The 15316-nt window shown below is 34.2% G+C and overlaps 1 protein-coding gene across 4 annotated transcripts in view; it reads left to right on the top strand.

Annotated features, from left to right (window-relative positions):
* Skil (SKI like proto-oncogene) overlaps positions 1 to 15053 on the top strand; it is a 24262-nt gene extending 9209 nt beyond the window's left edge. For 3 of the 4 annotated variants that reach the window (XM_023717839.1, XM_004633460.2, XM_023717840.1), the window contains exons 3-7: positions 7616 to 7713; positions 9249 to 9481; positions 12656 to 12882; positions 13173 to 13397; positions 14183 to 15053. In XM_023717839.1, coding sequence (XP_023573607.1) covers positions 7616 to 7713; positions 9249 to 9481; positions 12656 to 12882; positions 13173 to 13397; positions 14183 to 14341 — 942 coding nt within the window. In that variant the 3' untranslated portion in view covers positions 14342 to 15053. The remainder of the gene's footprint in view (positions 1 to 7615; positions 7714 to 9248; positions 9482 to 12655; positions 12883 to 13172; positions 13398 to 14182) is intronic. The other variant, XM_023717841.1, reaches the window with a different exon arrangement.
* Positions 15054 to 15316: the final 263 nt, after the last annotated feature.

Raw genomic sequence — 15316 nt, 5'->3', positions numbered from 1 at the left:
TAGGTTTAAAAAAAATGATTAATTTTTAAACAGGTAGTTTGCAAACTGATACTGTAACTCATTAAATCAGAAGGAATGGGAAGCGGTTTACAAGTTAGTAGTTTTTACTCTAAGAGATGTAGGATAGTATTTTAAATCACTATTGAAAATTTTACTAATTGCATTTGGGTATCCTTTCTCCATACATTTTCATAAATGTTGGATTCAGATGCATTTATTGCCTAGTTGTTTGTATACAATTTTCTAGTTGAATGTTAGTTGTTTAAAGTATACAAAAAGGGGCCACCCCTGCCTGGCAAGTGTAAGGACCATGTTGGATCCCTGGTACCGCATGGCAGATCAGCCCTGTGCTGCTGGCCACTGAGACTGAGCATGGTGGCCCACATCTATAATCCTAGAGCTGGGGCGGCCGAGACAGGAGGATCACTAGAGTCGGAGCTGTGTGGTGAGACCCTGTACCTAGTAAATAAATAAAAGATTTTTAAAAATTTAAAGTATGCAAGGAATAAGCATAAAGCAGATTTATTATAAAAAGCAATATTTTTGAATCATTCTATTTTAGCCTTGCTATTCAGAAAGATAGGTTTACTTGTTCTGTTGGAAGTAATTCCTGTTTCCATGTTTGAGAATACTTTTGAGATTTTGAATGATAACAGGTCAACACATATATTTGGGTTGGATTAGAGTTTACTTAGAATACTTTGTAAAGATACTCAAAGACTTTAGAGTAATTAAGGTCTTGGAACTTACTCTGTTAAACAGAATCTCCTCCTTTTCCTTGGTATTTTATTGGAAATATTTAGAATTTTTGGAAACTATTTATAGACTTTGTGAATAGTTGTCTATAGCAACCTCCTCCTTTCCCATTATTTTGAGGAAATATAGAATCTATATTAATTTTTACCACTAAAAAATGGAAAAACTTAGAAATTTATGCTGTTCGTCTGAGTTCCCTTTTAAACTACCGTTTTTCATTCATGGAGCCTTTCTCATTTAGAGAGGTAAGCTCTGCAGAAAAAGATATAGATGAAGATTTTTTTTCAGTTTTCCCAAGCATGATACGTACATAGTATCGTTGAAGAGTTGTTAATCCATTGCATGTAATAAATGCCTTGAGACATTTTTTTCTCTTGAGAAACCAATTGAGAAGGGTCAGGAGAATCTTGAAATTAATTTAGTGGGTCACTGGCATTTTTTTTTTAAAAACAAGTGATATAATAAAATAGAGAATAGAGTATATTGTGTATAGTAAGATGAATCTTCATTTTGATATTGCCAGTTTATATTATTTTAAGGCAAAAATAATCAGGGGCCATAATTTTTTTTTTAAAGTATATGTACTAAAATGAAATAGAAAGGTAGAGTCTTAGATTTAAGCATGTTCAGAATTGTGACAAATATGACTTTGGGATTTCCATATCATTACAGTAGTAAGGACAGAGTACCACCGAAGCATACATTCTCTTTAAGTCCCAGGAATTAACAGGATTTTTATGTTTGTTTCTTTTCCTTCAAGTTATGGAGTGATACACTACCACGTCACCTAAAGGATTTGAGATGATAATTGCACATTTATTGCAAGAACTTAATCCTTTGCTTTGCCTGTGAGCACTTTTAAGCACTTCAAACCTAAAATTGGCTTTGTCAGATAGGTGGTGTGATCTTTAAGCCTGTGGGAGCAGCAGGCATTGCTGTGACTCCCGAAGACCCTTTGACAAGTTAGTACTGGTGCTTAGATCACATTGTCCTCGTTTTGCATTAGATTGATTAATACTAATGATTGCAGTGAAGTGAGGCCCAGACTAAGTTTTAAAATCTCCTAAATAGCTCTTTGCTGCCTCGTAACTGTATTCATTTCAGTTGAGACACTCATTCACAGCATGTTAGGAGTATGGTGGAAAGCTGATACTGACTGAAGGATTCGGTTTCTTTCAGTATGACTTGTTGGCAGCGGTCTTACAGTGTCTCTTGTGTACTTCTGAAATCATTTTTTGACCCCTTCAGTGTCTTAATATTCTATGTAATACAAAGGTCCAGACAGGTATATTCACTTTAAGGACTTATTTCCTATTTAGGTGCCCAGTCATGTGTTTGGTAAACTTGCTAGTGATTCATGATGGACTAGTACAAAGTAATGTACTTGTAAGGTGCATTATATTTTGCTTATATAATCATACCATTAGGAAGGTAGACTTAAATTTACCAACCTACTTATTGTCTTATGAATATAAAAATTTAAAAATCTTTGTAGTACTTTAGACATCTTTTTTTTTTTTTTTTCCTGTATTTTAGGGAAGAGTCTACAGGGTGTTCAGGGTCTCACTACTAGATTGGACTTGTAGTGATCCTCCTGTTTACAGCCTCCCAAGAGCTGGGATTACGGCACACACCACCCTGCCCGGTCTCTTTGTGGTACTTTATTTTTATTTATTGATTTATTTATTTATTTTTGGTAGAACCGGGGATTGAACTCAGGCTCTTGCACTTGCCGGGGAAGCGCTTATTCTACTGAGCCATCTCCCTGGCCCCTATGTGGTATTTTATAAATTTTACATGTTAAAAAAGGTTTACGTGGTTTTTATTAAGGTTTTGAAAGTTTGAGACGTTGTCATGCTTTTTTTACTTTATCATTGATTTGACATTAGGACAGAAAGATTGTGTGAGTCTGATCATATAATTAAAAACTAGAATTCCACCTAAAAGCAAAGTTTATTTTTGGCCATTAGTCTGGGATTTCTAAAGGTCTTTCCTTTTTTGGTATAAGTAGGAGTATTTGTATGTGGATAGTGCTGAGTGGGTGGAATTGCTTTTGTTTTTAAAAAGTGACAAGAATCTTTTTTTTTTTTTGTAATGAAATCAAGCTCTAGATTATTTGTCATTGTGAGATTAATAAACAGTTGTATCAAAAATATAAGTTCTTTATTAGAAATTCTGATTATCAAAGGGTCATATATCTATCTAGGGGAGCGCTTATTCCACTGAGCCATCTCCCTGGCCCTATATCTATCTATATCTATATATACAGTAACTATAGTAGGATGTAGAAATTTAGAGAAACTTTGAAAAAAATTTCTAATTTTTACTTAGGAAAGATTAATGCATATTTTAGAATTGTTCAAATTTTGCTTTCATAGATAATTATTTGGAGTTCTATGACTTAGAGATCAGAACATTTTGAATGAAATAATGTGCCTGGAATTTTGCTTATGTATGTGAAATGAAGATGCCATCTGTTCATTTTGAGGTAGATAATGGTGGGGAAAATGGGTGATAAAAGCCTTTAAAAATGTTGAGGCTCCCTAATTTGAGCTACTAAAAGATCTCTTCTTTGCCAGCTCATGTAATGTATTTTATTTCAATGTTTAAATACACAAAAGAATGAATTATTCCCATGTTGGAGGGTGAGATAAAAAGCAGTAGATGCTCATATCTTGTCTAATTTTTATTCCTACTCAGTAGCATTAGTGCTGTGTCATTTAATTATATTTTTCCTTTTTGAAAATTTAATTTGTATGTTGACACAAATGCAGAATAGATGAGAAAATCTGGCATGTCTGTGAATGTTCTGTTGTGTAATATGTGTTTTTCTTAATTGTTTTTAACATGTAGTTGGGATAATTTGTTATAAATGTGTTTATGGCTCACCGCAGCATATTAAGTAGAATTAAGTTACAGCATTTTATCATGGTTAGTGTTGTACATTTCCCTACCATTTTTGTATTACTTAATTTGTATATCTGATAAAATACAGCCTGAGGACTGTTGGTGTTCTTCAGTGCTTCGTGAGGTATAAGGATATCAAAGAGATCCTCTTACTAAATTTCACAGTACCCACTAACCCGACACCCCCTCCCCCATTCCTTTGGTAGTGCTGGGGATTAAACACAGGGCCATGAGTATGTGGGGCAGATGCTGTACACTGAGCTGCTTCTCTGGGACCCTCGCCCACAGCCTTACAGAAGGGAATTAATGAGCTACACTGGCATTCAAATTTTATTCCACAAATACTGAGTTCCTGGTGTGGTAGGTACAGTGCTAGATACTAAGGAATGCAAGAGTAGTACGTTTGTGACCTCATCTGCTTTTGCATCACAGGCTAGAAAACTACTTATTAGCTAAGAAATAATCCTTAGTGAATAGGAAATTCAGACATTAGATAATCCTAAAGGGAGGTTGGTTTGTGATTCTTTTATTTTTTTTTCCTAATTTTATTTATTTGTGTGTGTGTGTGTGTGTGTGTGTGTGTGTGTGTGTGGCCAGCTCAGCCCACCAGGGGGCGCGGCTGGCTGGCATGTGGTGCTGGGGGATTGAACCGCGGTCCCTGTGGTTTGCTAAGCTTGTTCTAAGTAGGTGCTTTAGACCACTGAGCCATCTCACCAGCCCTGGTTTGTGATTCTTTTAGTGGATTGGCGGAAGAACAGGCTGTAAAACAAATAACAATTAAGAGGAATGAATGTTTAAAAATATGCTAGGAGTTATTTGAGGTGGTGTTTGAGGTTTAGAGATACCACAAAAGTAAAGAGATAGTAGGTTTGGCTTGTGATGATAAATAAATCAACTAGAGATTTGAATTTACTTAAGATTTTTCAGATTTGAAGTCATGATCTTTGAAAAACTTTAGAATTTGCTTACTGTGCTGAAGATTTGATACATTCTAGTATATACATAGTAGGAAAATGGTGAATTTAATGATTTTAATAAAATCAGGAAATAACTTACTGGTAAATAAGTACATCTAGAATTATTTCATATGTAAGATAGAGAAAGCTTGTTTGCTAAATGAGCTTAATAGGTGAATTCTAGAAAATGCATTCTTGTTTAGACTTTAGATTTAATATATTATCCATGCTCATTAGCACCTCTTTTATCATAAAGGGTTGACATTTAAAATATTTTGCCCATTAGCTACTATTTTGTAAGCACTGTGATTTTTAATACTTAAATGTTTTTTAATGAATTCTAAAATATTTCAAAAAACTTGGAGTCTAAGTGGTATGCATAGCATAACTATGTCATGTTGACCAGTGATTTCTGTAACACCTTTATTCCTTATCAGTAGCATTAGTGATGTGTCATTTAATTGCATTTTTCTGTTTCATTTAGTTATATTTAAAAGGTTTATGTGATTTTTATTTAAGTTTTGGAAGTTTGAGACATTGTCATGTTTTCTTTGCTTCATCAGTAGTTTGCCATTAGGACAGAAAGATTATATGAGTCTGATCAAATAATTAAAAACTAGAGTACCACCTAAAAGTTACTATACTATATTCTGGGATAGGGATTGAGACCTTTGAAATATATTAAAGTATTTGTCTTGGCCTGTGTCAAGACTGTCAGATTATCTTGTTTTTTGATGCATTTTTATGTTTGTGTTTTTATATTCTACTTTCTCCTTAGCCTTGCAACTGTTAGAGAGCATTTATCATTTATTGTTGCTAGAAGTCAGCTCCTATATTCATTTAGCTAGAACTAAGCTGTAGGTTCACAATCTGTGTACAAAGTAATTGATAGCTTTTATAAATAAGCAGTTGAATTTGCCTAGGTTCTGTATATTGTATCAGAATTATGCATATTTAAATTTTTAGGATATTTGATAAGGAATGTGTTTGGGAAAAAAAAAAACCTATATGCCAGATGTGGTGGCATACACCTGTAATCCCAGCATTCAGGAAACTGAGGCAGGAGCATCTCCTTGAGTTCGAGACCAGCCTGGGCTACATAGTAAGTTAAAGGCTAGCATGGACTACAGAGTGAGACCCTGGCACAAAAACAAAAACAAAAACACCTCTACTTATATATATTGAATGGGCTTTCACTGAATATTCACCTCTTAAATTCTTTTAAAATACTCTTCCCTGTAATTTTATGTTTTTCAGATTTCTTGCCTTATAATTCTTTACAAAATATGTATCTGTCATCCACACTAGTTATCCTGTGTTTGATTTTGGCTTTTCCCTGCCTTTATTGTCTCCTGAGTGATAAAATTGTGTGGTTTGTGTTCCAGAGCTTCTTCCTCCTGTTTTGTTGAAGGCACTGGGCTCCTTGGTGCCCAGTGCACTGGTTTCATCACCCACATTGGTCCTGTTGTAGCAGGATGTCCCTTACGCTTTCCTTTTTTTTCCTTACGCTTTCATTATAACTGTTTAACATTCTTCCTTTTCTCTTTCTTTCTTGTCTCTGGGTTCTGAGTAAAACCCAGACAAAACAGCACTGTTCTTAGTATTTAGTGTTTGTCACTTAGAAATTTTTATTCTTTTGTGGTGCTGATTGAGCCCAGAACCTCACTCTTGCTAGGCAGATACTCATTGAGCTACGATCTTAGCTCTTGGTTATTCATTGTTGATTGCCTAGTTTCAGATGGGATTGGAGCCTTTCAGAGGAATGTTGACACCTCCTCAGAGGAAGTGTTCCAAAAAGTACCCTGCTGTCCGTTTGAACTTCACCTAGTGTATTCCTAATCCAATTCTCTCACTGTAATGGATTTGTCTATTACCCTCCCATCTTTCTTCACTATAACCGTATCATCTTTCAGTTTCTCTTTTACTCTACTAGTGAGTCTTGCCCCTTTGAATGTATTTTTCCAAAAAAAAACCCAAACAAGATCATTATTATGATGTAAAAAATGAGGGGAGGAAAAAGGGCAGAACAGACCAAAAAAGGGAAAAGCTGATTAACTGCATTCACTTTTAATTTCTTTTTTTTTTTTTTTTAATTTTATTTATGTGTGTGTGTGGCCAGCTCAGCCCACCAGGGGGCGGGGCTGGCTGGCTAGCATGTGGTGCTGGGGATTGAACCGCGGTCCCTGTGGTTTGCTAAGCTTGTTCTAAGTAGGTGCTTTAGACCACTGAGCCATCTCACCAGCCCCTAAAGTTGGTAAGGATTGAACTCAGGCCCTTGCACTTGCCAGGGAAGCACTTATTCCACTGAGCCATCTCCCCGGCCCCACTTTTAATTTCTGAATCTCATTTTTAAAAAAATCTGTAATTGGTGACTTACTCAGTGGGGAGGTATTTGTTAAATTAAATAAAAATATATAGTTTTTAGTGGGCACACGTTCACAAAGTAGCCAACCTTTATTTACTGGTGTGGCTCATCCTTCAGCACTAAAAAAACCAGCCAAGCGAAATTTTTAATATTTATGAGGAAATTAGTGCTTACTGATACCTGTTAACAGTGGCTTTAGGTTTAGCTTCCCAAAGTACTTATTGCTAGGATATTCTATTTTTTACTGATGTAGGATATGGTCTAGTTTGGTATATGAGCAAAAGTAGGATTCAGGTTCCTAGTACAACACTGTATGTGTGAAACTTGATGAAGTAATTTCTGGTAATCATGATAACATACATACTGAGACTTCCTGTGATGGGGTAGTTCATGTAGCAGTCTTCTGTGTTTCAAGTGACTTGATACAATAGTCTAAGAAAACTGCCTTACTAGAAGATGGTGCTTAAACATGTAACTTTTCTACCCAGTGGTTCTACCCAGCTCTGATAGAATTAAACATCTAGGCTGCCCTGGTTTTGCTCTCTAGCACAGCCCAAAACAAACCAACAAACAGACAAAAATCTGTCACATTTTCTACTTGATAAGCTTTACCTTCTACCTTTTTCTACAGACTGATACACCATCAGGACTGGAATTGCAGTCATGGTATCCTGTTATAAAGCAGGAAGGTGAACATGTTTCTCAGACACATTCATTTTTACACCCCAGGTAAGCAATATTGATTTGTTTATTCATTCACACATTCAGTTATTAGCTATCTGCTAAATACTGTTTTAGGTACTGGGAATTTATTATTTAGTTTTCTGTCTGTTAGTAGATTACCATTAAAAATTGGAAGTTTTTAAATAGTAATTTTGGGATTTAGTATCTTTTGCTTGTATTTGTCATTAGGAGGAAATTGTAGGAGATTGTGTATTACTTAATTAACTCATTAGAAAAAAATTTTGAAGAATCTGAAATGAAGTATAAATTATGTTCAATATTTGACATAATGTTTAGTTGGTATGTCTGTGTTTTTTCTGGAAGTAATTAATTTCCTTTCCTACCCAGAAGTAAGAAAATGAAAGTTTTCTTACTTCTATTCAAAAAGTAAACCAGTTCTTCAAGAGTTTGGTTTGTAACCTTGATAGTTTAATAGAAAATTCTTTTGGAACTTTGAAGTTTTATAATAACCACATTACTTAAAAGCAAGTTTTCATATTCTCAATAAAAGCATACTGTAGGTTATAAACATTTTATTTAGATCTTTATCTGCTCCTATAAGTCTGTAATGTTCCTTAAGCCTGATGATGAACAATCTTGAATCTTATTTACAGCTGTATAAAAATCACCATCTGTATGTTAATTTTAAAATAAGTCTTTTGGGCATTATTAAACTTTTTAGTTTTTTTTTTTTTTTTTTTTTAAAGCAGAATACTGAGTTTTCAGATATAGAGTTCATGAGATTGATAAGAGGGGCAACATAGATGTCCTAAGAAAACAAGATAGGAGATTGATTATCTGATATGTAGGAAATAAAGTGCTAACTGGTTCTATCTTTTCACTAAAGACTACTTAGGTTATAGTTAAAATGTTACTTAAATGTCTCACTCAGGTTTGTTCTGCGAGCCTTGTTGATAATCTATTGAACAATCTTATATGTGCTTTTAGCAAAACTGGTAGTTATCCTTTCTGTCTTAATTTTGTACAATTTGTTGTTGCTGTTTTATTGAATAAGGAGAAAGTACTAAAGTACTATACTATGATAAGATTGCTCCCTGGAGTTTGATATGGGAACTGCCTGGTGTCTGAGCTGAGCTCAGAGACTGTTCTTTCCTTGAGTTGTCTGAGAAGGCCCAGGAGATCCTCATTGGCCTGTTGTGAATCAGCCCGGAGCCTTGCAGTGGGTGACTAACACAGCATCACCCAGCAAAGAGCAAGTGTTCTTTGCTTTGGAGGGTTGAAAACAGTCCTTCAGAGTAACATACAGCCTCTTCTCTCTGGAATAAACCTTACTTGGTCAGAGCTGTTAAAGGGTTTTGCAAAGTGCTTCATGTTCCCTCTGCTTCCAGCTGGTTTTGAGGGAAGAAGGGATTTTATTTTCAGTGTCTATGAAATCTTTTCTGCTGGCCTTAGTTTCTGAGTTGTTATATTGTCTGCTTAGTTACAAAAACTGAGTTCAACTTGGAAGTATGTCACATATTTTGATTTTTACCTAAAATAATAGATAATATGTGTCTTTCTTTGCCTTTCTTTGTTTTCAGCTATTACTTATACATGTGTGATAAAGTAGTTGCTCCAAATGTGTCACTTACTTCTACTGTATCCCAGTCTAAAGAGGTCACAAAGACAGAGGCAAGTAAATCTGTATCAAGACAGTCAGAGAAGCCTCATAGTAGTAGTAAATATCAGAAAACAGTATCTTATCCAGATGTCTCACTTGAAGAACAAGAGAAAATGGATTTAAAGCCAAGTAAAGAATTATACAGCCGTTTAGGTAAGTGTCAAATTACATTTAAAAAATCAGATATTAATACTTTTATTTCGTATTTTGAATCTTATTTATTTAAGCTAATTTTTTACATTATTGAAGTTTTTACCTTAAAAAGTCACCTTTCAGAACCCTTCCTTTCTTTGAACTTCAGTTGCTATATTTTTCTGGAATGATGATAACTATGAAATTTATATCTTTGTATTATGCACATGTACTTTTTAAACAATGTTCACACTGCAAGTGATTTTTGATATATTTTTCTTTTCTGTCTTTTTTTTTAATTTTTTTTTTTTTTTTGCAGACCAGGGGATTGAACTCAGACATTTGGGCTTACCAGGCAAGCGCTTATTCTACTGAGCCATCTCCCCGGCCCAATATTTTGATTTTTTTTTTTTTTTTTTTTTTTTTTTGCTGAACCGGGGATTGAACTCAGGCCCTTGTGCTTGCCGGGGAAGCACTCATTCCACTGAGTCATCTCCCCAGCTCCTTCTTTTCTGTCTTTTGTTGCTGTGACATTTCTTCACTTAGGTCCTTTTCTAATTTGCTTTGGGTTGAAAAACCATGTAACTAATACTAATAAGTATACGTAAGGAGGAATAGTTGGAATAGTGATAGCAAGTTCTGAAGCCAAGCAGTGGTATAAATGCTTATCATTTGACAGAAAAACTGCCTGTCTACTGTACCTTTAAAAAAAAAATACTGATCAAACAAGACATGTATAGTATACTCAGATACAGCTTTGTTTAGTGCTTAGGCAATATGACCATTATTTCAGCTGTCATGGAACAGTTGGAAAATGCTCTAATTCAACTGTTTTTGTAGATAATTGAGATGCTTGAGTATTTTCTATATTTTAGAGATTTTTAAGTTCAGGTTCATTTATGTTTAAATGTGCTAAGTAATAGTATACCATTATGTCATATTTTTGTTATATTTTATTTCCTAAATTAATTCTAGTAAGTTTTAAAAAGTAGTTAATACAATTCACATATAGTAGTTTACCCCTTTAAAGTGTACAATTCAGTGGTTGTTAGTAACAACAATTAGTGTGTTAGCTATGAGTAACAAAGTTGTGTAGTCAACATAGCTTTTTTAAAAAATTTATTTGTGTGTGTGTGTGTGGCCAGCTCAGCCCACCAGGAGGTGGGGCTGGCTGGCATGTGGTGCTGGGGGATTGAACCGCGGTCCCTGTGCTTTGCTGAGCTTGTTCTAAGTAGGTGCTTTAGACCACTGAGCCATCTCACCAGCCCAACATAGCTTTTTAATTTCAGAACATTCTCATAATTCTGTAAAGAAATCCTGTAGTCCTTTTAGATGTCACTCATGTTTTTTTCTTTTCCCATAACCTCTGGTAACCACTAACCTATTTTCTGTCTATGCATTTTCCTATTTTGGTCATTTAATGTAAACAGTTTTACATCACTTTTGTGTCTTGTTTCTTTTGCTAAGCTTAATATTTTCTCAGTCCATGTTTATCTGTCAATATTTTTCTTTTTTATAGCTTACTATTCCATTGTGTGGATATATCTTATTTTCTTTATACATTCATTAGTTGGTGGATATTTGTACTGTGCCCACGTTTGGGTGGTTAGGAATAATGCTGCTATAAACACTTGTATACAAATTTTAGTGTGGCATGTTTTCAGCCCTTTTGTGTGTGTATTCAGGAGTACAACTGCTGGGTTTTACAGTACATATGTTAACAATTTGAGAGACTCACAGACTTTTCCAAAACAGCTGTATCATGTTATAGTCCTCCTAGTAGCTTAGAAGGGTTTCAGTTTGTGTGCATCTTTGTTAATACTTGCCATTTTCTGTCTTCTAAAGATAGCCATTGTAGTGATTGTGAAGTGCTATCTCATTGTGTTTTTGATTTGTTACTTCCCAGTAACTATTGATATTGAATGTCTTTTTATGTTTCACTAGATATTACATGTTTTCTTTGGAGAAAACTGTTCAGGTCATTGCTTGTTTTAAATTGGATTATCTTGGGGCTGGTGAAGATGGCTCAGTGGTCTAAAGCACCTACTTAGAACAAGCTAAGCTAAGCAAAGCACAGGGAGCGCGTTTCAATCCCCCAGCACCACATGCCAGCCCGCCCCGCCCCCTGGTGGGCTGAGCTGGCCACACACACACACACACACACACACACATAAATAAAAAAAAATTTTAATAAATTGGATTATCTCTTTACTCTTGAGTTGTAAGAGCTATATTCTGGATACTGTATGTTATATAAATAATACACCATTGTCAGTTGTTTACTTAATTTCTTCTTAATGACCCTTGAAGCATACAAATTTTTTGTTTTTGTGAAGTCCAGTGTGTCTGTTTTCTTTGGTTACTGGCTTCAGATACATTGTGTAATCCAAAATCAGGAACATTTATATTCAAGAATTTTAGAGCTAGTGAGATATCTCAGCAGACTAAGTGCCTGCTTAGGGTGAGCGCAGGGACCAGTGTTCAATCCCTGGCACCACATGCCATGGCAGCTCTGCCCCTGGGTGCGCTGAGCCAGATCCCAAGTCTGGGTGTGGTGGTTCATGCCTGTAATTGCAGTGTGGGGCAGGCTGAAAGCTGGAGGATCACTATAAGTCTGAGCAGCGTAGCAAATATATTAAAAATCAATCAATCAGTAAAAGAATTTTAACTTTTACATTAGCTTTTTTTTATCCCTTTTGAGTTTATTTTTATAAAACATTGTTTATTCTTTTGAATTTATTGAAAAGACTGTTCCTTCCTGGTATTACTTTCCCTGTAGTCAAAAACAGTTGGCTATAAAAGTATGGATTTACTTATTTCTCAACTAAAAATTCTTTTCCATTGATTTATAGCTTTGTAGTAAGTTTTGTTTGCTATTTTGTACTCCTTGTTAATTTTCCAAAAAGATATTTGGAGTTTTGACAGGCAGTTTCACTAAGTTGGTCAAGTAGGGAATATTGCTTGTCTTACTATCAAGTCTTTATGATTGTGGGATATCTTTCTATATACTCAGATTTTTTATTTCTTTCAGCAGTGTTTTATAGTTGTCATTATATACATCTTCCATTACCTTGTTAAATTTCTAAACATTTTATTTGATCTATAAATAGAATTGTTTTAATTTTATTTATGAGTTGGTCTAGTGAGGTTGTAATAGTTATAGTCATACTTTGTCCCTTTTTTTTTTCCTTGAAGATCCCTCATTCTCAAGTAATTCTACAAGTAAAAAGAAATCTGATTCTACCACCTGTGACTTTAGAGACACCAACAAGCATGATGCTGTACCTTCATCTCCGCTTCTTGTCAAAGATGTTATTTGTGAGGATGATAAAGGAAAGATCATGGAAGAAGTAATAAGAACTTACGTAAAACAACAAGAAAAGCTGAACTCAATTTTACAAAAGAAGCAACAACTGCAGATGGTAATATTTTTATCTAAACAGTACGTTATAAAAAGACACTTGCGTATTCTGAATAGAAAACGATGAGAAGCAGAAAATGTTCTTCAGGTTATTAATAGTTTTACATTTACAGGCAATTTTACTTAGTAGTTTTTAGAGAAAATTGTTTTTCACAATAATTACTTATTTATAATAAGACTGATAGCCAAGTTTCAGGTATTTCCTGATCTGTTTTCTGGAACTCAAATTTTTAGTGTGGTAGAACTAAAGTAAAAATTCATTGTCATTTTTTTTTTTTTTTAATGTTACAGGAAGTGGAGATGTTGAGTAGTTCAAAAGCTATGAAGGAACTCACTGAAGAACAACAGAATTTGCAGAAGGAGCTTGAATCTTTGCAGAGTGAACATGCTCAAAAAATGGAAGAATTCTATGTTGAACAGAAAGACTTAGAGAAAAAATTGGAGCAGGTAATGAAGCAGAAATGTACCTGTGACTCAAATTTAGAAAAAGACAAAGAAGCTGAGTATGCAGCACAGGTAAGAATTACTCAGTTTGTATAATGCTGCCCTTTCAGCATGGAAATGGAAATTTTTGCTTCTTTATTAAAGGACTTAAGATTTGTCAAGCTTATTTTATTAGGCTAGATTTGAAAATAGATAATTATGTTAAGCACAAATCTTTACTATATTGTCCATGGTGATTTTTTGACCTTTGTTACTTTAAACTTTTTATTGGGTTTCTGTAATTTAATTACTTAAATTGCTAATCACTAGCTTTTTGAAAAAAAATTTCTATTATTTTGGGCTAGGAATGTAGCTTCCTGATAGAGTACTTGCTTAGCATCCCTAAGGTCCTGGCCTTGATTTCCCATACCACAAAAATGAATGGATACTTTTAAAAAATACAAACTTTGATATTATTTTAATTTAGCATATTACAGGCTTCCAGGCCCTAAAATTAACAAACATGAGCTGTTTTCCACAATATCCAGAAGTTCTGGAAGCAAAATAAGGAATATTTGTTAGTTGTAGATCACAATTGAGCAATGAACAAGTAACTAATATGAGAAGGCTATAGGCTGTAATGAGAGGTATAGTATATAGGTCATAATGAAAGTATTCATTCCTCTTGATCCTTTGCATTTTCCTCAATTTGATGTGGTGTTAAAATGGCAAGTGATAAGTAGCAGACACTCAAGGGATTGTAGTATACATGAAATAATTCATTTATAAAAAATTATTTTATAGTAGGTTTTTCCCAGATAGAATTAAATAAGACAAAAAATTAAATGAAAACTGACACAGCCTTTTAAATCACGCAGTTGGCAGAACTGAGACAGAGGCTGGACCATGCGGAGGCGGATAGACAAGAACTCCAAGATGAACTCAGACAGGAACGAGAAGCAAGACAGAAGCTAGAGATGATGATCAAAGAGCTAAAGCTGCAAATTTTGAAATCATCAAAGACTGTTAAAGAATAGAAACTGTTAAAGAGATTCATCCGTGTATTAACAGGGTTTTTATGTTGTTGTTGTTGTTGCTTGCTTTGGCAAATTGAATTCTCAGTATCTTATTTGCATGAAGATAACTACACATTCTGTTCATTTGTAGCTCAGAAAAAGTGAAGAGATTATATATTAGTACATAAATTTTTACATTTTCCAAATGAATAAAAATGTATGTTTCTTTGTACATTTTCCCCCCAGTTAGCTTGGTAACAGTAGTGTATGGTTTGAACTAGTAGATAATTAACTATATTTCTAATGCAAATTTAATAATTGTATACCTTTTAAAAGCTGCATTATGGGATGGATAATAGTTGTGGTAAATTTTGTTATCCATATTTCAGATTCAATTTTAATAAAAATACAGTGGTAGCATCATAATGCAAATATGCAATACAAAGCTACCCAAGGTGTTGAATCTTCATTCTCAGCACAGTCTACTTCTAAGCTGATACAGTATACTCATTGTTGTATACAAAATTTGATTTTACTTTGTCCAGATTGTGGAATGAATTCCCACCAGTTTTTTCCTTTTAATGTCTCCCTGAGAGAGATTTCATTAATGAAGTTGTAGCACACCCCATGGACACAGAGAGGAAGTATGACATGCTTCTTTTGTTATTCATTGCTGCTAAACACAGAAAGCAGTTGCAATTTGTCTTTTAGTTTAATTGTGATTGTATTTAGGATTTTTAGCAGTGAATTTGAAAATTAATTTCTGAACTTCTGTTAATGGTATTAATATGGTGTGAAAATACTAATATTCTTGAGAAAAACTGATTCCATTGATGTACATTAGTTTCTATATGGTTTGTAATCTTCCTGTACAGTTTTTATATGTAGTTATGGGTCTTAATGAAATTTATATAGTGAGTTTGTTTTCTTTTAAATTATAAAGTATAAAACAGCTTGAAAGGTTATTTTGGACTTTTGTATGTTTAAATGTTATTG

This window comes from Octodon degus, unplaced genomic scaffold, assembly GCF_000260255.1.
Source record: "Octodon degus isolate 3935 unplaced genomic scaffold, OctDeg1.0 scaffold00055, whole genome shotgun sequence".
Classification (NCBI taxonomy): Eukaryota; Metazoa; Chordata; class Mammalia; order Rodentia; family Octodontidae; genus Octodon; species Octodon degus.
The sequence above is the reverse complement of the archived record's forward strand: the minus strand, read 5'-3'. Positions and strand labels throughout refer to the sequence as shown.